Source organism: Scyliorhinus canicula, chromosome 4 (genome assembly GCF_902713615.1).
Source record: "Scyliorhinus canicula chromosome 4, sScyCan1.1, whole genome shotgun sequence".
Classification (NCBI taxonomy): Eukaryota; Metazoa; Chordata; class Chondrichthyes; order Carcharhiniformes; family Scyliorhinidae; genus Scyliorhinus; species Scyliorhinus canicula.
Window position 1 is genome coordinate 182,250,085 of NC_052149.1, and position 24,571 is coordinate 182,274,655.

General features: G+C 41.7%; 1 protein-coding gene across 1 annotated transcript in view; it reads right to left on the minus strand.

The window, feature by feature from the left end:
* The window catches only part of LOC119965205 (glutamate receptor ionotropic, delta-2-like), a 591,162-nt gene that overhangs the window by 245,700 nt on the left and 320,891 nt on the right, over window positions 1-24,571 (minus strand). Inside the window, exon 5 of the mRNA XM_038795644.1 lies at window positions 23,053-23,106. Within this exon, the coding sequence (XP_038651572.1) occupies window positions 23,053-23,106 (54 nt within the window). The remainder of the gene's footprint in view (window positions 1-23,052; window positions 23,107-24,571) is intronic.

Consider the following 24,571-nt stretch of genomic DNA (forward strand, 5'->3'; position numbering starts at 1 on the left):
ATTCTCCCTGTGTTTGCGTGGGTTTCGCCCTCACAACCCAAAGACTTGCAGAGTAGGTGGATTGGCCATGCTAAATTGCCCCTTCATTGGAAAAAATTAATTGGGTATTCTAAAATTTTTAAAAAAGCTTTTAAGTTTTAGTTTCGGTAATTTGAGAGCAGTTGGAGACAGGATCTCCGGAAGTGAACATCTCTCAACTCAACCAGAAGAAAGACTGGACAGGACGGGAGCTGCAAAGAGACTGTCTAAAGTACAAGTTAGAGTCCAGGTGACCAGGAAATTCGGACGGAAAGAGTGTCTAAGTCTGGAATTAAGTGAACAGAGACCAATATGTTGTTCCGAAGAATTCAAGGAAGAGTAAACAAAGTGTTTGGAGTTAAAGAGACAATTGCAGTCACTAGATGTAAAGTGGGACAGCAGACTTCAAAGATAGATGAAACATTTGATGTAATTTTAATACATTCTGGGAATTACGAGTTGAAGCAACTTTTCCCCAGTTGGCACAACTTTCAAGACCAGGAAATCCTGGACTGGATTTGCTGTTAAAAGAGGGGCAAAAGCTTTGTTTGACAGTGTCATTTGTAAAATCTGGATTAAATTTCGGAATGCAAACTGCCAATAGAAAGCATTACTATGAAAGAAGATTTTAAAGCGTGCTTTTGGGAGGAGAGAGTGTAAACTCTCATGTGACAATCATATGTGGGGATTCTATGAAGAAAGCCACAGACACCCAAAGAATTCAAAGCAGAATGTGTATTTGACCACAGTCATCGTGTGTGCTTAAAAGGGAATGTTTGTATTAATGAGATCATTGTATCTTAAATTGTACTTTGTAATCCATGCCAATATTAAAATCTGCGTGTATCTATTAAGCTAAGGGGAGTAAAGGAATACTGTATTAGAATCCAATTTTCATGTTTAATAAATGTTTTCTTGTTGTTAAAAACTAATGAGTGGCCCTGTGACTCTGTTCCTCCACACTTTATAGAATAAAGTAATTGTTGTGGGACTGGATTCCCCATTTTTGGGGCTAAGTCCTCACACCCTCGGCAAAGGCTTTGTGGCGCCAAAAGGCCACAGATTCCCTGTTTTGCTGGGGGCTAGCAGGGAGCTGTCATAGAGCTCGCAGCTCTAGCTGCTGACACAGCCCTCACCACTTCCGGGTCAGAGGCTGCGCATGCGCATGATGGCGGCTTGCAGTGGTCGCGCCGTGCTCCATGGTGGCTCAGCCCACGGACCTACACCGGCAAAATAGTACCCCGCATCAGCTGCTCGTGCGTCCTGGACCGCCCATACACAATTCCCTGAGCCCCGTATGAAGCCCCTGCTGCCTGCCGATCGGTCCTCCCCCAACTGTGGCAGCCCCGCAGTCGCCACGCGAGGCTCCCGGATGGTGGGATGATGAGAGTCCCACGCCGTCGGGAATTCAGTCGGTCGGGGATGGAGCATTGCGGGGTAGGCCTCAGGTAATGACCTGAGACGGTGGGTACACAGTGATTTTCGGGAGGCGGAGAATTTTAAAACTGACACCTCTCCCGATTTTGGCACCAAAACGGTTTAACCGCCCCATTGCCGAACACGATTGCGGCATTGGGGAGCGGAGAATCCAGCCCGAGGATTTTTGAGCCAGGGTTACATTCTGGGATCTTTCTGTCCTGTTATAATGAGGATGTGAACCAAAGCTTAAGAGTCAGAATGAATGAGATACTTTAGTGGAAAATCACAAGTGGAGGAGCTTGTTATTGAAGGATAATGAACTTGCTGAGATAAGGAGTTGATATTTGAAGTCGTGAGCCGACTCATGACTGTAAGCCGAATAGCCTTGAGAAACAAGGAAGATGGCCAGATGACAGGATATGAAATATGGGAACCGCTTGCAACTATAGCTAACACCTGCTAATTAAGCTGAGACTGCTACATACTCATGTGCCAATAGATAACCCCAAAGTCTGTAAAATTATGTACTGGAACTATTGCAATAACAAATTTATGCTTTGTAATGGGGGCGAGCTCAAGTGAATGTAAGGGACAGCCCCCTAATAATACATATAAAAAAAGGATGTTTTGAGCAAAACTTTGGCACTCTCCGAGGTGGTTTCCCAGAATACATAGAGAGCAGCCCTGATCGCAATAAAGAATATTCTGAAGTACGAACGTGTTCAAAATTGTTTCTTCCGGACTGAGAGACGAGTGAATCAGAGTCGCATTCACAATAACATCAACATGGATCATAACAAAGTGTGGGGATTTTGCGGGATTTCAAAACATGGAGAAAAGGGTATTGGATGCTGACCAGTAATACTTTGTTGAGATATTTTGAAATATGGAAAGAAGGTTACTGGATGCTGAATAGTAAAGCATGTCCTGAGATATTTGTTAAGTGATGGGATCTGTGAGTCCTTAAAAGTACTGGGTGGGGTATTGAGGACAAAGAATTGGAGTTACTGTGAGGTATATTGTACAGGTTGGAATCTGAATGGCATTGGAAATTGCAAAGAATTTCCTAAAAATTGAACTTTGATTGGTGCATAGAAGGTAACCAAGAATTGACAGTTGAATTAGAATTACCTGCAGGGGCAAGGAATTGAAAGCATAGCGAAACATTTAAAATGGGAAAGTTTGTCTGGGGGAACCAAGTCGTTCGAGAAAAAGAAAAAAAGAGAAAGAAATTGAACTGAATAAATTTGAAATGCAGGAACAAGAGAGCTTTCCATAGGGAATTGGAAATGGAGAAGTTAGCAATGACTGAAAGAGAAAAGGAGACAGGGAGAATTTCAATTTAAACTATTGAAGCAGAGAAACAAGAGCAGGTTGAGGAAGGGAGTAGTTCTAGATGTGAACCAAGGGGGAAATGTTTAAATTTATACAAGCGCTTTCACGTTTGAGGAAAGGGATGTGGGAGCATTCTTTCTTTCTTTCTTTTGAAAGGATAGTTAAACAGATGAAATGGCCAAAATTAATTTGAACATTACTTTTACAAAGTCGACTGGTAGATAGAGCAAGTAGTGTGTATGCGTCATTGTCGGAAGATTATGATGCAGCAAAGAAATCTATCATTAATAATGGGTTGATTTCTGGTGTGCATAAAAATTTTTTGAAATGTACGGAAAAAGTCTGGACAAACTCTTACTGAATTTGAGAGGGTGAAGCAAAATAATTCTGACTGTTGGATGCAGGTGCTAAACAGAGAGAAAATATATGAAGCCCTTTGAGGGGTGATTATTTTAGAAGAATTTACAGATTCACTTCCGTTGTTTATTAGGATGCTTGTTGAGGAAACAAAAAAGTTAAAAACTGCTATACAGGCAGCAGAGTCAGCTGATGATTATAAATTGGCCCACAGGAGGGTGGCATGGTGACCCAGTGATTAGCACTGCTGCCACATGATGGCGAGGACCTGGGTTTGATCCCGGCCCCTGGCCCCTGTCCATATGGAATTTAACACATTCTCGCTGTTTCTGTGTGTCTCATCCGCACAAAACCCAAACATGTGAATGTAGCTAGATTGGTCATGCTAAATTGTCCCTTAATTGGAAAAAAAGAATTGGGCACTCTAAATTTATAAAATAAATAAATAAATTGGCTCACAGAACCAAACCTTTTTCCATCATCCTTTTAAACATGAGAAGAATAGAAAGTGAGAAGGAGAAAAGAAAACAAATAGTCAAAGAAATGGAACCACTGGGAATGGTCAGAAAATTTCACCTCAGATCAAAAGAGAAACTGCTGAGGTGGAAGTGACATTTGGAGACCTATATATTTCATTGTAACAAAGTAGGACACATTAGGGGGGATTGTTGGAAATGAAATGAAACACCTGTTGCAATAATAGGAAATGAAGCATCTGAAAAAGAAATGGCCATTAGAACTGAAGCAGTGAGGTAAGTGAATGAGAATGAATGAGAAAGGGTAACAGGTCTCAAAATAGTTCAGAAGATTATTTGGGTACTGGTACAGAAATTTAGGCAATTGGAGGTTCTAGATGATTTGTTTTAAAGGGAGACCTTTGCCCTTATTCATCTACCAAATTAAGTCGACAAATTAAAATTTTGAGATTTTCAGGAGCAGATCAATCATCGATAGCAGCTGATGATATAATTTGTATTCCAGGAAGTTTTATGAAGGATAAAGTATTAATATGGGATATTAAAGAAAGGGATGAACCTGTTTCTTTGTCTGAATTTAATTTAAGAAGTAACTTTGTTACAGTGGGAATAATTCCTAAATTACCTATTCGAGGAATAGATTTTATCCTCGGTCGTGAATTGACTTGTGGAGACAGTAATGTGATGACAACCGCATTGCAATAGGTAGTTGATAAGGGCGATCTTAACAAACTTTTGTAAACTACTGTGGAGAAAAATGAGACCCTTATTGCAGATAACAAACAATTGAAATAAAACCTGATTAACACAGAAAATAATTTACGAATAAGAAAAGAGAACTGATGAGACAATTGAGAATCAGTCAGGAAAAGTGAAACATTTTTTGAGGATTTGAACTGTCGTAAAGATAAATTTGCAAAACAAACTTGGCAAAAGTTGATCTTCAGTTACAATTGGTGAACGTGAAGCATCAGCAGTATTTATGAAGCATTGCGGGAAATTCATTGAGCAAGAAAAGGAGATTCTGGTAAATCTGAATAATTAGTTGAATGCAGAATTAAAAAGCTAAACTAACAAACTGTTGGAACTTTGGTGTGAAAAGAACAATGAGGATTTTGAACTTCAAAGTAAAATAGAGGAAATGAGGAGAAGATGGATGGTATGGAGTGTCACAATTCAAACGTTGTTCCTGTGAATAAAAACTCATTGCTGAATATTGATACAGTTGAGAAAAGAACTGATCCAAACAATATCACAGTCAGTGATGGACAATAAGAAAACAACTGAAGTACTTGCAAAATTGGAAAGCATGAATTGGCAACCGGATGTGCTGGCATTGCAAAGTGATCTTTCTGTGTCAATGACCAGAGATTCTGCTTTAAAAATGCTGGTCACTGATGCTACACAGATTGTAGCAATTGGAAGAAAGGCTAGTGAACAGCTTGCCAAAGAACATTCAAATTCTACCGCGTGTGGTGATTGTAGATCTGACTAGATGCAATACAACTGAGCAAGCACTAGAGGGAGCACGGGAGAGCTATATATACACAGGGACAGGAAGTGATGACACACTTCACGGAAGGCAAAACTCGTAGCAGGACCCAGACACAGGCAGGGAGCATTTGAGGTAGCCGTAAGTTAAGCTCTGAAGAGAGAACAAATTCACAATAAAGCATCTTCTCCACCTTTGAGACTACGAGCTTTATTAAGACGCGAGAAACAACACATGGTACCAGGATTGGCTTCAGACGCTTACTACAGGACAACTCAGCTGCAGATACAGAAAGAACAAAATGGCATGGAAATCTCCTACTGGACATTGGACTTGGGAAGACATCGCTTATTCGAGGATGTGGCATGGAACCCCACCTCAGCTGGACACGACCGGCAATGTAAGAAATGTCTGGAAAATGTTTAAACAAATGTTCGATTTATATATCATAGGTAATGATGTAGCAGCAGCCTCAGACAAAATTAAAATAGCATGGCACATCGCAGGACATGAAGCTAGGAAAGTTTATAATGGATTTAAATATTCAAAAGATGAAGACAGCAAGAGCTTACAAACAATACTTAACAAATCTGAAGAGTACTGTAAGGAATTTGAACAGCACGGTATGCTCAGAGGCCAAACTGCACAGAGACTGAGTGATCCAAAACTTAAACAATCAAAATCAGAACAGAAAGGTTTCAGTCAAGAAATCGCGAGTGAAAAGTACAGACCAAAAAGAAGAAATAACTTGAATTTTTCCCAAAGCCAAAACGCTGAAATCCAGTCCAGATCGAAAGGAAAGGGTAACTTACAACTTTCAGAAAGAAAAAATGCGTAATCCGCGATAAAATGGCGTCGGAGCACATTTTTCAGTCTCGGGCAGACAAAGAACTACAAACTGCGTCTGCGCATGTGCAGGAAACAGAAGCCGCGCATGCGCAGTTACAATCACCCGTTTATTGCTCTGTGCATGCGCCAGCCGCGCATGTGCAGTTTTAAAAAGTTCACGTTGCTGATTGTTATGCGCAAGCCGCGCATGTGCAGTCTCAAAACGTTTTGGTCGCGGATCGTTATGCGCATGCGCAAGCCGCGCATGCGCATTGGACACAAAACCGCACAGTAAAGGAAGGCCGATTTGCGCATGCGCAATTGATTCCTACGCATGACATCACGAGCGTCATGACGTCTGAGAATCCGGACCATGCCTACTTAAAAGGGAAATGCTCGAAAATTGAAAACAAAATACTTAAAGCGGTAAAACCAAATTTCCTTACCTCAGAACACAGAAAAACGCCTGAACTTAAACCAGCAGTTGAAAACAACTCACACAACACCCTGGAAAAAGCAGTCTGCACCACCCAAAGTGAAGAGAACAAAAAGAAATCAAAAACAAAAAAAGATGATTTGTTTTTCGAAGATTACTACTCAGACATGGCTGAGTTATTCGGATATGCTGATCACAGCATCAGCGACACGGTCGCAAAGCTCAACACGAATCTACTCGTGGTAGATGAATCCAACACCATGGTGCCATGGCAGATCGTCGATACATTAGATGACAGCAATACCCAAGAAGAAGACGACGCCACAGGAGAGCACAGAAAGACTCCACAGAGAGAGCGATGAAAGGCTCCACAGTGAGAGTGATGAAAGACTCCAAAAGGGAAGCAAGCAAACACTCCCTGGTGAACATCATGCATGAACAAGACCATGAAGGTCAACCCGCTGTATCGGAGCAACCACAAGCAGACTATGAATGTCTACCAAGCTCACATAATCAAAAAGAGGACAATGTACATCTACCCACTGAATGCGAAAACAGTGACAAGGTGATCACACTCGACATACAGGAGGTACAGGATCACAGCGAGACTGACAGTTCTCAGCTTGTCTGTACAGAAGCACAGAGTAGGGCGACACAAGAGTCCTGTGAGACCACATCAACAGAAACCATGAAGATTTTGACTCCAGAAGAGGAGTGCCAAGAGTCCAGAGAGACCACATCAATTGAAATCATGAAGACTTTGACTCCGGAAGAGGAGCACCAAGAGTCCAGAGAGACCGCGTCAAAGGAAATTGTGAAGAATTTGACTCCAGAAGAGGAGCACCAAGAAAGCAAAGACGACAAATCTAATCCACAACAAATGACTGATGTCACCAGCATCAATGCAACATCAGATCATTCTCACCATTCTCGAGACGAAACGTTCAATGACTCAAACTATCCACACGGGACACTCATTGAGCATAACAAGAAAAACAAAAGCCAAAAGAAGCACAGCAGAAATGAGAACAACAACAGCAAGAACAAAAGAAACATGAAGCGCGACAAGAACAACAAAAATCGCAAGAAGCACTGCAGAAACAAGAACAACAACAGCACCAACAAAAACTACAAGCACAATGAAAAAAACTACACGAAGAACAACAAAACCAACAAGAAGCATAACAAAGATAGCGACAACAACAAAGACAGAAACGAAAAAAACAGCAACAAGAACGGCAACGAAAACAACAAAGACAGGAACGACAGAAACAACATCAATGAAACAACGACTTGTACAAAATGGTACAACTCTGCACATGAAGGACAATGCCACAGCACACTGCAAAACAATGACAAGACTACAAACTTGCCAAGGGATGACAACGAATCGCACAAACTCACATCTGCTCCAGAACAAGCAAGCATACCAGCTTTCAAGGCAGATGAAATACTAAATCGATACCATAAGCACAGAAAAAAGTCCATGTCAGTCAACATCAGTGGTTCGATCATGCAAAAAACCATGGGATGACGTATTGGTTACTTAAAATAACAAGCAACACCAACAACATTCACAACGGAGTTGCAATATCAATATCACCACGTCAACAACAACAACAACAACAACAAAAGAAAAAACTCTGAACAAATTCATCAAGTTTGGACTCATAAATGTTTTTATTAAGATTGGACTCATAAATATAAATTGGCTTTGTAAAATATACAATAGCACCATCATCTGTATAGATACACATATCATAAGTAACTGTTTTGTACAGTTTCTTTAACGATGTACAGAAAATATGTAAAGAAAAAAGAGGGGAATGTGGTGATTGTAGATCTGACTAGATGCAATACAACTGAGCAAGCATTAGAGGGAGCACGGGAGAGCTATATATACACAGGGACAGGAAGTGATGACACACTTCACGGAAGGCAGAACTCGTAACAGGACACAGACACAGGCAGGCAGCATTTGAGGTAGCTGTAAGTTAAGCTCTGAAGAGAGAACGAATTCACAATAAAGCATCTTCTCCACCTTTGAGACTACGAGCTTTATTAAGACGCGAGGAACAACACACCGTGAACTGGACTTAGATAGTTCAGAACTTGTGCAAAAATATTGAAAGATTAGAACACACAATGAAACTTCAGAGAGAGGAAGTGATTGACATGGTTCAAACAGAATTGAAAAGAACTCGTTTGAAATGGGATGGGAAAAACAACAGGATCACAAAAAGGTCGAAGAACAAACAAAGCAAGAGAGCGATACTATTTTGAGTGAACATAAGAAGCATCTTAACATTCTTGAAACAACCATCAAATTCCCTTCATCCATCCTTCTAGGCAGTGCATTACAGATCAATGCTATGGAGGGAAGAGGTGGTATGGAAGAATGCTGTATCCTGAGAGAGGACAGTCTCAGGCTTGTATACTCCAGCTTTACACCGTTGAAGTAGCTCCCGCATTTGCAACCTCCAACAATCTCGCATAGCAGTTCATTACAAATATTCAACACAAAAAGTGTAATTTAATTAAATCCAAACAGTTTTTAATCTTCCTTGTTAAATTTGAAGTTATGCCCCGTTGAATTAAAAACAATTATAATATTGTGCTCTATATTTTTATAATCCTGAACACATAAATAAGATCACCTCAAGTCCTCTCTTCTCAGTATAAATATCACTGCAGAATCACCTTATTCTATCTCATCCTAACTGATCTTATGACATGAGAATATTAGTTGAGACACATTTATTAACCTCAATAGTCCGTTCGGTGAAATACATATTTACTGTCTGAAACACTGATGGTTTTCCTTCGTGATCCAGTACGATGTGTGTCACCCACCTCAAAACCATGTCCACCTTCCAACTGTTCTCAGTGTAGCACAAGGCACGGTAGGAATCTGCTTTGCTTTGAGTACTTGCCTCAAGAGTTGGAAGTGGTCTAGTACAGCTTGTGCTTTGTCAACAGATGGCCTATCAACTGCAACAACCAGATATAGTATACAGCTGCAGTAGCTGTCTGGGCCTATATATTAGAACATAGAACATAGAACATTACAGCGCAGTACAGGCCCTTCAGCCCACGATGTTGCACCGTCCTGTGAAACCCTTCTTAAGTCCCTCTACACTATTCACTTATCGTCCATATGCCTATCCAATGACCTCCAAATTAATAGTGCATCTGTAGCAATCTAAACCAAACAGCTGAGTGGTAGGATGGTGCATTGTCCTGAGGTGTATCCTGCTGCTGGGAGCACTCACAGCAAGCCAGAAATGCATACATTAAGCAATAATAAAACTGCTAAAACTACCATGTTGCAGCTGTTTCAACGGGACATTATGGCTCACATCATCACCAGAATTTGAGTTAGAGCATTTATTTGGGTACCTCTGCCTGAATTTCGGATATTGGCTATAGACGGTACTCCAATGGAATTAGACCACATTTTTCTTGTGATCATCTGGCAAATGTAGGCTGTGCAATCTTCCATAGCGACTTCCATGTTTTGCAGGCAGGTTAATGCCTCAATTAACATAATTTAAATATTATTCAGCACAATTAACTGTGTTCACAGGAAAACCCAGTGAGGTTTGAACTTATAAAATCAGCAGCTAAATGAGCGCTGCTCAGTCCTCAGACACAGCGGGTTGTGGGATCACCGATAGCACTGGCACGCTTTCTTATTTATAAGCAATGACAGTGAAGGAACAATGATATAATTCCAAGTCAGAGTGATGTATGGCTTGAAAGGGAATTTTAATCTGATGCCTTGTTTTTCTGAGGAAATGTGTGATTGTGGGTTTAGAAGGTGCTGCCAAAGAAGCCTTGGCCAGTTGCTGCAGTGCATCTTGTTGATATTACATGTTGCAATCATGGTGGAAGTTATGAATGAGTGGTCACGATGCAATTAGGGTGCAGTCAAGTGTCCTGCTTTATACTGAAAGGTGTCGAGCTTCTTGAGTGTTGTTGGTGCTACACTCGTCCAGGCAGGCGGCGAGTATTCCATCAAACAACTGACTTGTGCTTTGCAGAGAATTAGCAGACTTTGGGGGTCAGGAGGGTGAGTTACTCTCCACAAAATTCCCAGCTTCTAACCTGTTTTTGTAGCAACATTATTTAATGGCTGCTCCAGTGCAGTTTTGGGTCCATGGTGACCATTAGATATTGATGATGGGAGATTCAGCATTAATAGTGCTATTAAATGTCCAGGGAATGTCACTGGAGATGATCATTTCCTATGCTTGTGTGGTGGAAAGTTACTTGCCACTTATTAGCCCGGGCCTGAATGTTGTCCAGGTCTTGCTGCATATGGACCGGCCTGATTCAGCAAATGAGGAGTCGTGACTAGCACAATCATCAGCAAACATTTCCATGTCTGACCTTATGTTGGACAGAAGGTCATTGATGAAGCAGCAGGAGATGGTTGGGCTGAGGACACTATCCTGAGGAACTCCTGCTGTGATGCCGAGGTTGAAATGATTGTTCCCCAACAGCCACCACCATTTTGCCTTGTGCAAGCTATGACTCCAACCAGGGGGCAAGATGTTTCCTTTATTCATAGTGACTTCAATTTTATTTCAGCCTCCAGATGCTAAATTTGATCAAATACTCCCTTGATGTCAGAAGAATTCAGTTTCACCTCAACCCTGGAAGCGAGTTATTTTGTCATTGCTTGGATCAAGGCTGTAACAAGGCTCAGATATTCAGTGTCCCGAATAGAACTGAAGCCCATCATCCTTGGCTCTGACAGCACTCTCATTAATACTCCCTTACCCTATGCCAGGGGTTTTCAAACTCAGGGTCACGACCCATGGGTGGGTCGCGGTTAGGTTTCGGGAGAGTCATGGAGCTCGGTCGCTGCGTTCCCAATAATGGGAGAAACGCTCAACTGCCGTGACGGGTCTTTAAAAATGCCGAGATGGACTTTTAAGATTGCCGGGCATCCCGTGCATGCGTATGGATCAAGCAGTGTGCATGCCTGGAGCCCAGCAAGGTGGACCGCATCCTCCTGATGTCAGCGCGCTGTCCAGGGCCAGTTTTATTTCAGAAAATGAGGGAATCCTCCCACCGAGAGCAGCGACAGAGAGCAGGTCATGCGCCCCGTGCTCTGACGTTATGTGTTCTGGCCGCAAGAGAGATTGCTCCACTTTGCAGTTGCCAGCAGTGCTGGTGAGAACTCCCAGACATTTGGTGAACAACCCATGAATCCCAGGCACGGCAAATGCAGGGAGAGAAGTTCTCTCCTATCTCTCTCTCCTTGCCAGCAACTGGAAGCAACAACCGGCACCTACATCCAACTGGTCGTAGCACCATTTTCCCTTGCCATAGTCCAGGTTTCAAAGTCTGGAAAGGGCAGCCAGCATACAGAATAACACACCAGACCTGGAAGCAGCGTTACAGCCAGAAGCAGCTGGAGCTCAGAGAAACACAGCCTTCACATGCCTCCGTGTATGAGCCCTCAGGAGACTAGGGGCAGTGCTTCTTCCTAATTGGAACAGAATATAAACCCAACCTGGAAGCAGTTTAGGGAAGGAGACCCTGCGGGGAGTAGAGTGTGGAGAGGAGTGATTATTGTGACTAGTGTAGAACAAAGTGAGCTGTACCTGTCAGCCTGGCCTCTCATGGAGTCTTTGCCTCCGTCTACAACATAATGCAGTAAACCATTTCTTGATGGCTTGCGGAATGAGTTGAATTGGTTTAAGACTAACATTTGTGACGATGGGGACTTCAGGAGGAGGCCGAGATGAATCATCCACACGGCACTTCTGGCTGAAGATGTTTAGCAATGCTTTAGCCTTGTCTTTTGCAGTGATGTGCTCAGTTGTGCTGTCATTGGTGATGAAGATGTTTATGGAGCCTGCTCCTTCTGTTCACAGAGTATTAGCTGTTTAATTGCCCACCACCATTCATGACTGGATATTGTCTGACTGCAGAGCTTTGATATGATTTGTTGGTTGTGGGATTATTTGGTTCTGCCTATAACATGCTGCTTTCGCTTTCAGGATGTATATAGACCTGTGTTGCAACTTCACCAGATTGGCATTTAATTTTAGGTATGACTGCTACTACTCCTGGCAGGCACTTCTAAATTCATTGAATCTAATTTTTTTACTCATTAAAATAATTTATGAAACACAGCAGTGCCTACTTCAATTTAACTTGTTGTTTTGGTCAACATTTATTCATGTTCAATAGCCAATTAATAAAATATATAAACAGAGACATATATTGAATAAACAGTGGCAAAATAACTAATTTCTCTTCTGTAAATCTCACACTGTCTCGTAGGGTTATGATTGCAGGCTGTGGATTTTAAAAGTCTCCTGAATTGCAATCTTTACATCGCAATGAAATTTCAGAAGCAATATAGAAAACAATCACTCCAAAAGACAATTTAACAGCATTACTCTACTTTTTACGATTATGCTTAGTTCTCAGTGCTAAATACTGTAATCATTCACAATTGTAGTACATAAAACTTTCAAAAATGTATGCTCCACTTTGATCAATATCAATCTAATCAAACAAAAAATAGAATTGAGATAGCAATTATATTGTAGTGCCCAGAGCAATGATGTTCCATTTGAAAGTGGCCCGCTTTAATTCCTGTATACGTGTCCCACCAGCACAAATCTGCAATAACTCAAGTCACAGTGGTAACCTCAGGGGCTTTAAATCATCCTAGTATATTAGCCCTTGATATGGAGTTAAACGTGATCTGGCTATTGAGTTACTGGCCTGGGAACTATTATAATTAGCTGCTTAACTGCTGTGGGAATAGGAGAGGGGACAACAGTCTCAGGAAATTTTGGTGTGGTTTAATAAATAGTTACTCATGAAATGGAGTTACTCATGCCATATTTTGCTGAAAAGAGTGTGTGCACTATATTATCTGTGCCATTACTAAGATGGCATTCAGTAAGTTGCACATAAAAGAGTTAATAGTGTTGAGGATGATAGAGGAGTGGCTGTGCAGGAAACAAAGTTGGGTCAAATGGATCATTTTCAGAGGTGGCACTGCCAGGGTGTCCAGGTGACAGTGCTTAGGTGCCAGGCTGGTGCCTGGATGCTAGTGGGAGAGCCAAGTTACCACCCTGCCAAGATCCTGACCATCCGGGGGCCTCTAATAGTCTAGGAGACCCTCCCCCCCCCCCCACCCACCCCCCAGGTACCATTACGCCTTGTCACGTTTGGGTGGACCAGTGCTAAATTGCGCCCTGGTGAGGTCTCCCAGGTGAGACCATTAGTTTCCGGGCCTCGGGAGTATCTGCCGTTGACATATTTAAATGAGCCTAATAGCTCAGTGAGGGCGAGATCCAGATTGCAATGTCTCATGAAACCTCATTTGATCGCGCCAGGCATTCAGAGCATCACAAATCTCGCGAGAGGCCTCTCGCAAGATTTAACGGCCTTGTCGCCTCACCGAGTTGGGCAGGACGAGACCATTAGTCTGCGCCCTGGATCATCAAATTCAAAGCTGAGTAAGACAGATTTTTGATCTGTCAGAGAATCGAGAGTTATGAGGTACAAGCAGAAAAGTGAAGTTAAGGCTACTATCAAATCAGCCATGGTCTTGTTGAATTATGGAGGAATTTGATTGGCCAAATGGTCCATTTCTGCTCCTCTTTCTTATGGTCTTATGAACTTATTAGCTCTGATTTTAAAGTTACTTCCCTGGTAGCAATGGGGTAAATTCAAAGGATATGGTGATAAGATTGTATGAATGAGGATGTGAGGAGGCTTGTGGAGGACGTGAGGAGACTTGTGTGGAGGACTGCCAAAGACTCAACGGTCAACTTCTAAGCTGTAAATTCAATGCAATTTTGTTTGATGTTGCACAAAGTTGGATGGACTGGAAAACATGTGGTTAACCTAAGCCGACCCCATTCCTACCAGGAGGGCAAAGGTTAAAATGAGAGTTCAAGAGTGAGCATGGAGGAGATTTAGATATCATACAAGTACAGGCAGGCACCGCAGCGTGGCTACTAGGGGATTTTCACAGTAACTTCATTGCAGTGTTAATGTAAGCCTATTTGTGACATCAATAAAGGTTATTATGAAAAAAAAGAAAGGGAGAGGCACTCCAACCTCCAGTACTCTCTTTATTGTATTAATTCAAAGACCTTGGAGCCTGGTTACTGTCCAAAGTATCAGAGCTCTTAACTGTAATCCACTGCCATCTATAAAAATGTGACTCTTGTGAGATAGAAAGGGGCATACGTCAGAAAGACAAAGATAAAAGAAGCTTAATTTCATCCTAGTACACAGCCAGCTAGCCACCATCTTGAGTCTATAAATATACAGCATACTTGTCACTTGTGGTGCCGGTCTGCTTATTTTTCTGAGTTTGCAAGACATAAATGTAAGCACATATTTATTGCAGCAATACCAGCAAGCTAGAGAAACATAAATGTGCCATCACATTTGGAATGGAGTGTGCATACTTCCTCTGCGATGCTGCAGCACGCTGACAGTGAAATGCTGTAAAATATGTATTCTACAACAACATCATAATAATAAGTTAACTGTGCATGCGAACACAGTTACCATGGCAACATTCAGACTATCGGCTAATTACTCCCGTATGTGCTCCCATGCCTTTTTGCACAATAATTCCACCTGGACTTCTTTAAACGAGCATATCCACCTGCTCCAAAAAGGATTCTCCTTCTGCGATCGACCTTCTGCAGCAGTCTGTAAAGCTTCACAAACAGAAGCAGCAGCTCAGCTTCATTGAGGTTGGGGTGCCAATTCACCCTCCTCAGTAGCAGGGCAACTTTAAAACTGATTAGTTGCCCCTTAAGACCTACAGATGGAATATTCTGGACACTGAGCCTGCTGCACTCCCAATGCATTGTCCATTGTTGACGGAGCACTGCAATAACACTCAAACTTGCTGGCTCTAATGAGGCTGCAGCTTTCAATGATGCAGGTACGTATGGCGCTCCAGGAACCATGTCCCTCAATGCAGATCAATCCTAAATTCTGTAAAATGCATAAATGCTTTTTACATTGGCAAATAAGCCCATTTCCACCCACTCCGCTCTTCCTGGCAAAGCAAGTTTCATTGTTGAATTCGACTAAAATTCAAATAATATTTTAATATAATATAACAGAACCCGGAAATTCCTGATGGGTTAGTCTGCAGGAATGGTGAGCACCAGTTTAAACTGGGTGTAATGATGCATTTTCGGTGATGTCATTAGTCAACAGCAGAGGACTTAATTAAAAGGATCTACAAGAGTAGCAGCCTATCTCTGCTGGTTCTGCAATTCCTCTTGCCTCAGAACTCCTCCCATTGGGTTGAATCCCCACACTCCAGGTCAGGTGTTGCTGTCACCACACTAGGGATGAGCCCATCCAAAATCTTTTGCATCATTTCCATAAAAAGGGTAGCTCGTAGTCATTTTTGGGGCTTTTTGACACAGTGACATAGCAGGGCATGACTACCAGAAGGGCACTTTGGGCAAAATTTAATGCCTTTCTGCCAGGCAAGTTTGGAGGTGGCTGGACACTAGGCGGGAAGGTGCCTGGCAGGGACCATGCCACCTTCCCATCTCTTGGTTGCTCAAGTCTGGGGTAGGAAGGCTCATGGATAGCCATCCCTTCCACCTGCCAACTAACGAATGAAGTGGGTAATTGATGCTTACTTCAGTGAATCATCCTGCCACTCCTGGATGGAGGGAGTGCCACGCAGAGAACCTGAATGGTGCCCATCAGTGTCAGGAACTCAGTGCATGATCAAGAGATTTGGCATTGGGAAGTGGCATTGGCATTGAGGCACTAAAAACAAGCCATCATTGCCAACACTTCTCCCACACTCACCTGTGTCCTGGGATGCCTACCTAATCCTGGGTCTCTGATGGGTGCAATGCCAGTAGCTATGACCAATCTCATTGTCGCTGCCTGCAATTGACTCTGATTGGCAGGAGGTTCTCAGGGGGAGAGGGTCCTCAAACTTAAAAGCCTGCAGCTGACCATTCAAGTGCGCAAGAGGCACTTAAGATAGCAGGCCTTCCACAAAACAAAAGGCAGTGTGACTCTCGCTGGTTGACAAGTGAGATAGCCACATTGCCTGGGTTAAATAATGCCATATACATGGAGAACAGGCTGTTGCAGCCAAAACAATCAGTGTCCTGCTGCTATCAGGACATTTCTTGCAGGCCCATTTATGTCCCAATGCAACATGTAAACTTGCATCACCTGGTGAAATGAGAGTGACTGTCCTTGACAACATTTGACTGACTATTATATCAAGGAATGCCAGCAAAATTGAAGTCAAAGAGAATCAGAGGAAAATCTCTCCACTATTTGGAGTCACTCCTAGTACAAATATTGTTGAAGGTCAATCATTTTAGTCCCAGGAGATCGGCAGAGGTGTTCTTTAGTGTAATGCCTCGGTCTAAATGCCTTCATCTGTTTATTCAATGACCTTCTTATTATAAGGTCAAGGAAGAGGGGATTGCAAATGAAGAGTCTGGTACATACAGTGTTAATATGAGATTGAGATCACCCACAGTGATGTAAGAAGGCACATGATGTAGACTTAGGGTCAATGTGGTAATGGCCATAAATATGAAAAAAGAACAAGATGGAGACTGCTCCATATCTGTACCCTTTATTATATAGTTGTATATTGTTACATACCATTAATAATAACCTGCTGTTAACATACAGAAGACGGCAAAGCCTTCTTTATCAGATATCTTCTGTAACCAACACCATTCCAAATATCCTGTAACCAACACCATTCCAAAAGGGATATTTGTTGATGATTGCATGTGTTAAGTGTCAGTCCCGAACCCCCAAATACAGAAGCAGTCTTTGGCCATATGCAGGAAGACCTGGGCAACATTCACGCTTGGGCTACTAAGTGGTAAGTAACGTTCAGGCTACTCAAGTGCCAGGTAATTACCATCTCCAACAAGAGAGAATCTAACCATCTCCCTTTGATATTCAAAGGCATTACCATCACTTAATAGCCTACCATCAGCATCTCTGAGGGTTACCATTGACTAGAGATGGACCTGGACCAGCCAAATAAATACTGTGGCTACAAGAGCAGGCCAAGAGGTTGCAAAATCTGCACTGTGTAAATCACCTTCTGACTTCCCAAAGGCTGTCCAGGATCTACAAGGAATAAGTCAGAAGTGTGATACCACCTTCAGACATTCATTCCTTCCACCACTGACACAGTATGTACACTACGTAGACGGTACAAGTGCCATCAAGTGCTGTCCACTTGCCTGGATGAATGCGACACTAACAACACTCAAGAAGCTCAACAAAATCCAGGGTAAAGCTGTCGGCCGGATCCACCATCTTAAACATTCATTCCTTCCATCACTTGTAAAAAGCGGTAGCAGTGTGTACCATCTATAAGATGCACCGCAGCTACTCACCGAAGTTCCTGGAACAAATGTGCCATCCCTACCACAGAGAAGAACAAGGGAGCAGCCACATGGAAACATTACCATCTGCAGGTTCCCCTCCCAGCCTCACACCATCTAGACTGGGAACAATATTGATGTTCCTTCACTGTAGATGGGTCAAAATCCTGAAGCTCATTCCTGTACAGCACTGCTGGTGTACCTCCATCAAGTGGACTGCAGCAGTTCACGAACACAGCTCACCAACACCTTCCTCAGCACAAAAAGTTGGCCAACAAATGCTTGACTTTCAATGATGCTAACTGCACATGAACAAATAAGGAAAAAAAACAATAGTGTATGTTATATTACTTCAAGTAATAATCGTTATTCATTTGCTATTGCCGAGAAGTTCTTAACTCTGGTGATGATGAATACTCAAAGTCATCCAGTGACAACAAATAATTGATAAGGATGTACCTGTTAGGCAGGGAGGAAGTCGTCGAGCGAGGGAACCATGGGTTACTAAAGCAGTTGAAACACTTGTCAAGAGGAAGAAGGAGGCGTATGTAAAGATGAGGCGTGATGGTTCAGTTAGGGCGCTTGAGAGTTACAAGTTAGCTAGGAAGGCTCTAAAGAGAGAGCTAAGAAGAGCCAGGCAAGGACATGAGAAGTCTTTGGCAGGTAGGATCAAGGATAACCCTAAAGCTTTCTATAGATATGTCAGGAATAAAAGAATGACTAAGGTAAGAGTAGGGCCAGTCAAGGACAGTAGTGGGAAGTTGTGCGTGGAGTCTGAGGAGATAGGAGAGGTGCTAAATGAGTATTTGTCGTCTGTATTCACACAGGAAAAAGACAAAGTTGTCGAGGAGAATACTAAGATACAGGCTACTAGACTAGAAGGGCTTGAGGTTCATAAAGAGGAGGTTTTAGCGATTCTGGAAAGTGTGAAAATAGATAAGTCCCCTGGGCCGGTAGGGATTTATCCTAGGATTCTCTGGGAAGCTAGGGAGGAGATTGCTGAGCCTTTGGCTTTTATCTTTAAGTCATCTTTGTCTCCAGGAATAGTGCCAGAAGACTAGAGGATAGCAAATGTTGTCCCCTTGTTCAAGAAGAGGAGCAGAGATAACCCTGGTAACTATGGACCAGTGAGCCTTACTTCTGTTGTGGGAAAAGTCTTGGAAAGGTTTAGAAGAGATAGGATGTATAATCATCTGCAAAGGAATAATTTGATTAGAGATAGTCAACATGGTTTTGTGAAGGGTAGGTCGTGCTTCACAAACCTCATTGAGTTCTTCGAGAAGGTGACTAAACAGGTGGATGAGGGTAAAGCAGTTGATGTGGTGTATATGGATTTCAGTAAAGCTTTTGATAAGGTTCCCCACGGCAGGCTATTGCAGAAAATACAGAGGCATGGGATTCAGGGTGATTTAGCAGTTTTGATCAGAAATTGGCTAGCTGATAGAAGACAAAGGGTGGTGGTTGATGGGAAATGTTCTGACTGGTGTCCAGTTACTAGTGGTGTACCACAAGGATCTGTTTTGGGGCTGCTACTGTTTGTCATTTTTATAAATGACCTGCAGGAGGGCGTAGAAGGATGGGTGAGTAAGTTTGCAGATGACACTAAAGTTGGTGGAGTTGTGGACAGTGCAAAAGGATGTTACAAGTTACAGATGGACATAGATAAGCTGCAGAGCTGGGCTGACAGGTGGCAAATGGAGTTTAATGCATAAAAGTGTGAGTTGATTCATTTTGGAAGGAATAACAGAAAGACAGAGTACTGGGCTAATAGTAAGATTCTTGGTCGTGTGAACGAGCAGAGAGATCTCGGTGTCCGTGTCCATAGATCCCTGAAAGTTGCAACCCAGGTTGAGAGGGTTGTTAATAAGGCATACGGTGTGTGAGCTTTTATTGGTAGAGGAATTGAGTTTCGGAGCCATGAGGTCATGTTGCAGTTGTACAAAACTCTGGTGCAGAAGCATTTGGAGTATTGCGTGCAGTTCTGGTCGCCACATTATAGGAAGGATGTGGAAGCATTGGAAAGGTTACAGAGGAGATTTACAAGGATGTTGCCTGGTATGGAGGGAAGATCTTATGAGGAAAGGCTGAAGGACTTGAGGCTGTTTTCGTTAGAGAGAAGAAGGTTAAGAGGTGACTTAATTGAGGCATACAAGATGATCAAAGGGTTAGATAGGGTGGATATTGAGAGCCTTTTTCCTCGGATGGTGATGTTCAGCACGAGGGGACATAGCTTTAAATTGAGGGGAGATAGATATAGGACAGATGTCAGAGGTAGGTTCTTTACTCAGAGAGTAGTAAGGGCGTGGAATGCCCTGCCTGCAACAGTAGTGGACTAAACACATTCAAATGCTCATTGGATAAGCATATGGACGATAAGGGAATAGTGTAGAGGGACTTTAGAGGGGTTTCACAGGATGGCGCAACATCGAGGGCCGAAGGGCCTGTACTACGCCGTAATGTTCTATGTTCTAATTTATTGAGTAACTAATCAATTAACTTGTGAATTCAATTCTTTAATACTTTTACTAGCTACTAAATTAAACAAGATGGAATTAGATTAAAGTATGAATATTATACTTGCACTCTGAGCTAACTCCACACTTCTGTTCTCTTGTCACAACACACCCGAAGAGAGCGGGAAAACAGATTGAGTTTGTATTTATACCCCCTGTTTGTGTTGCCCCCTAGTGATCATCTGACTGTACTGACTACACATGTACTGACTATACATATATTATGTATATATGTATACAGAGATCACTACAGTGTACATGAGTATTTCTATGCTGACACATTGTGAGATGTTTGTGCCTCCAGCTTGGACAGACAAGATACCATCATAGTTAATGATAATACAGTTGGGACCGTGGTTTCCCAGAAAACCGAGTAACTAAACTAGGTTGGACACAGTCCATTGCTGAAGCTAAATGTTTTTCTTAAGAATTCCTTGTCTTGTGAGTTAGGAGCAGAAGTGCCACCCGCACCACCCTCTCAAACAAACCATTTGGTAATGGCAGCATTCCATCGATTAACTTGTCTCTTCCAACCCTCATTCTCTAGCTTGCCTCGTGATCTGCTGCACCCACCCACTCCCATGCTCAATTCCAAACTCACCAACTCTTGCTTCTGATTGCCAGACTCCCCATCCCTTCTCCAATCAAGTCCTTATCCTGTGTACCATAGGATTAAGAAAATAACATGTCCAGGTCTTGGGATGCTGGGATACTTGGGGAAGGTTTTAATTGGCGAGCACGAGGAAAGAAGCTTGTGACAACTATTAGCAATTTTAATGATAAGGACATCTAACAATTCTTTGCATTGGTTGATAGCTTCAGGTCAATTAATAGCCATATTTCAGCTGAAAATCTGTTCTATATTCTCTCGGTATCTAATACATATTTATCTACACTGGCTATTAATGCTTTGACTTTGTTATTTTATAGTACATTTTAACTCTTAAGTGTAATACATTTTAATACATCATGCAAATTTCTTTAACTATTTCACAATTGCAGTGGTATATAGTTTGCATTCCCTTTTTGGCCAAAATATTGAGAGTTTATTTAATTTGGCAACAGCATCATTAAAGTGAAACTATTTCTTCATTTTAAGAGTTGGAGAGCTGCATTCAAAGCAAGCAGCTGTGTAATTTTTTTTGAATAAATTTAGAGTGCCCAATTCATTTTTTCCAATTAAGGGGCAATTTAGTGTGGCCAATCCACCTAGCCTGCACGTCTTTTGGGTTGTGGGGGTGAAACCCACGCAAACATGGGGAGAATGTGCAAACTCCACATGGAAAGTGACCCAGAGCCGGGATCGAACCTGGGACCTTGGCGCCATGAGGCAACAGGGCTAACCCACTGCACCACCGTGCTGCCCCAAGCAGCTGTATAATGGTCTCTCTCTCTCTACAAGCTAAAGATTGTCTTCTGCTCATTGATGATTTCAAAGTAATACCTGTTTCTGTAGAGAATTTAAACCTGCTGTCTTTGTTTAAAGACAGCTGAAAATTGTTTTAAAAATTGTTTTAACTTATGGATGTTGTTTGGGAAGTTATTAAGGGTCGATAGAGTACTGTATCCTTTTGAGGGGCGGGGGTTGTCAGGGTTGGTAGTTGATAAAATGTTTGCTGTGTGTTTATAAAATGTTAACTGGATTCATAGAATAACCATTGTTTTTGTTTTTAAAATACTTGTAGATCTCTGTTGCATCACATCTATAAAATGGGCCCTTGTGCTCCCCATAACCAAAATCTATTAAAAGTTGTGGGTCAGGTGAACTCCATGGTATACTTTGGGGTTCTCTAAACTCTGGCCCATAATAGTTGGGTCATTTGAAACTTTCAAGACTGAGGTTGATATATTTCTGTTGGTTTGTTTCCCTGGATACCCTTACCCATGGTGGTCAGCCATGATCTAAGTGAACAGATTTGAGGGCCTAAGGCCTATTTATGCTCAGATTTTCCCATATACAAGTATGAAAGCCTGTCTGCAGGATAGCATAATGCCAAGGTAATAATCACACATTTTCTGTGTAGATAACAACTGTTTTTTTCTTCGTGCTTTTTCTGTGAATTAATCAATGCCTGCAGTTAACAGTTTTTTTATTTTAAACAAGGTCTTTGGCCAGAACTTTGATGGGTGCAACAGATGGGTGCATTCAATGGAAAATCCGTTGTCAACGATGGGACCAGAAGTCCCGCCGCCAGCCAATGGCCACCTTTGCCAAACACATGAGGAATTGCAAGGAAAATCCTGTCCTTTGTATTCAGTGATAAATAAATCAATCTTTATTAGTATCACAAGTAGGCTTGCATTAACACTACAATTAAGTTACTGTGAAAATACCCCAGTTGCCAAACACTCCGGCGCCTGTTTGGATACACGGAGGGAGAATTCAGAATGTCCAATTCACCTAACAGTGTTTCTTTCGGGACTTGTGGGAGGAAACCGGAGCACCCGCAGACGGAACCCATGCAGATATTGGGAGAATGTGCAGACTCCGCACAGATAGAGACTGAAGCCGGGTATTGAACCTGGGTCCCTGGAGCTGTGAAGCAACAGTCCTAACCACTCTGCTGCCGACACAATTTCATATAATGCTTAACATAATGGATTCACGAAGATAAGTCTGCAACACACACAAAATTCACTTCAATCCTGGATATATGATATTGGCTTCTAAATCAAACAAGTTATCTGCATACAGTGTGAAGAACAAATGTAAAACCACTAATGTTTGGCAAATCTCTGTGGCAGAGTACATCTTGTTCCACTTAATTTCAATTACCTCATTTATGAAGATCCAGTGACTATCAACAGCTGCCAGATTGGTGTCAACTGCCTGTGAAGGGAAAGCAATAATTCATAAGTAATTTAATTTTTCCACAGTAGTTTTGCAATATATTATCTAGTTTACTTTTTCCATTAAAGAAACTTACACATCCAAATTAATCAACAAGGAACTCTTTTTGAACATCAAATATATTCACAAACATTGGTCTGTGCTGTGGTTGTCACCACTAGCTGTATTATATGTATTACCGTAACACACATATACTCGAGGTACATGGGTAAATACCTGCCTGCTGGCTCCACCCAGTAGGCGGTGTATAAATGTGTGTGCTCGCCGGTGCTGCAGCCATTCTGGTAGCAGCTACAGGAGGCACAACATCTTTGCTCAATAAAGCCTCGATTATTCCACTACTCTCGTCTTTGTGATAATTAATAGTGCATCATGTGGAAAACTGTTATTTAATACCAGCAGGAGACAATTTCTACATTTATTTCCCACTATAAGCTCTAAAGTACCCAACCATTGGCATTTATACATAAACATGGGGAAGTTATAAGTACACCATGTAATATCAGTTGTAACTTTGTCGTTAAGTAATTCAGTTTTGTCTCAGAATACATATATGAAATGAAAGATGTTTGCACAATAATTTTAGTAGGATGGTGTTTGAAAAAAAAAAGCTGATATATATTTCGAGTAATCGACCACAAATTGCAGTAATTAATTTTGAACTTACAAGTTAGCATAAGAGTCACCTGATAATGACAGGCCAAACTAGCCAATACATATTCCATAGATAGAAGGACGCCAATGACATTGCAAGATAATGGACGTGCAGCAAATCAAATGTGTTGGGGATGAAGTAGCTTCATATCGTGCAATTTTGCTGATGGCTGAAGAGGGCACATGATAGGCAGGTTCTTATCATGTGATTAAACACTTTGGAGTCAATTTGTAGTTGTAGAAATATTATTAGCATCAAAAACATTTCTCTTCAATTTGAAAAGTGTTTATTGTAAATTAATGTTCATATTATTTCTCACCAGCGAATTTTCAAAATGTTGTCCTTCATTGTACAATTTGCAGCTTTTAATAATTTCAAGCAAAGTAAAGATCATAAAACTTCTTACTATTTTGATAAACAAATAAGTAAAGGTCTATAAATGATGTGGATATAATTTTCATATTTTTATTTTACTTTTTATTAAGTTATACTTGCAAGTTTGTATGTACATTTTCAATTCCACTGTAGCTACATAACTACAGTTTGATTCAAATGCAGATGTAAATTCCCATGCACAATGAAAATGGCCACAATATAATTATTTTTATTGTGTAAAAATATGAGGGCTGTAGCCTCAGCACCTTAGTCATATGGCTTACAGCTATCAAAGTGTAACAACTTTTAGCTTCCCTGTATGGGTGCATTCTGGGAATCTTGCAGAAGGACAAAATCACAAATGTGACAGTCCTCCCAAAGGCAAAATTCTCAAGTATGTTGGCACTCATCAAG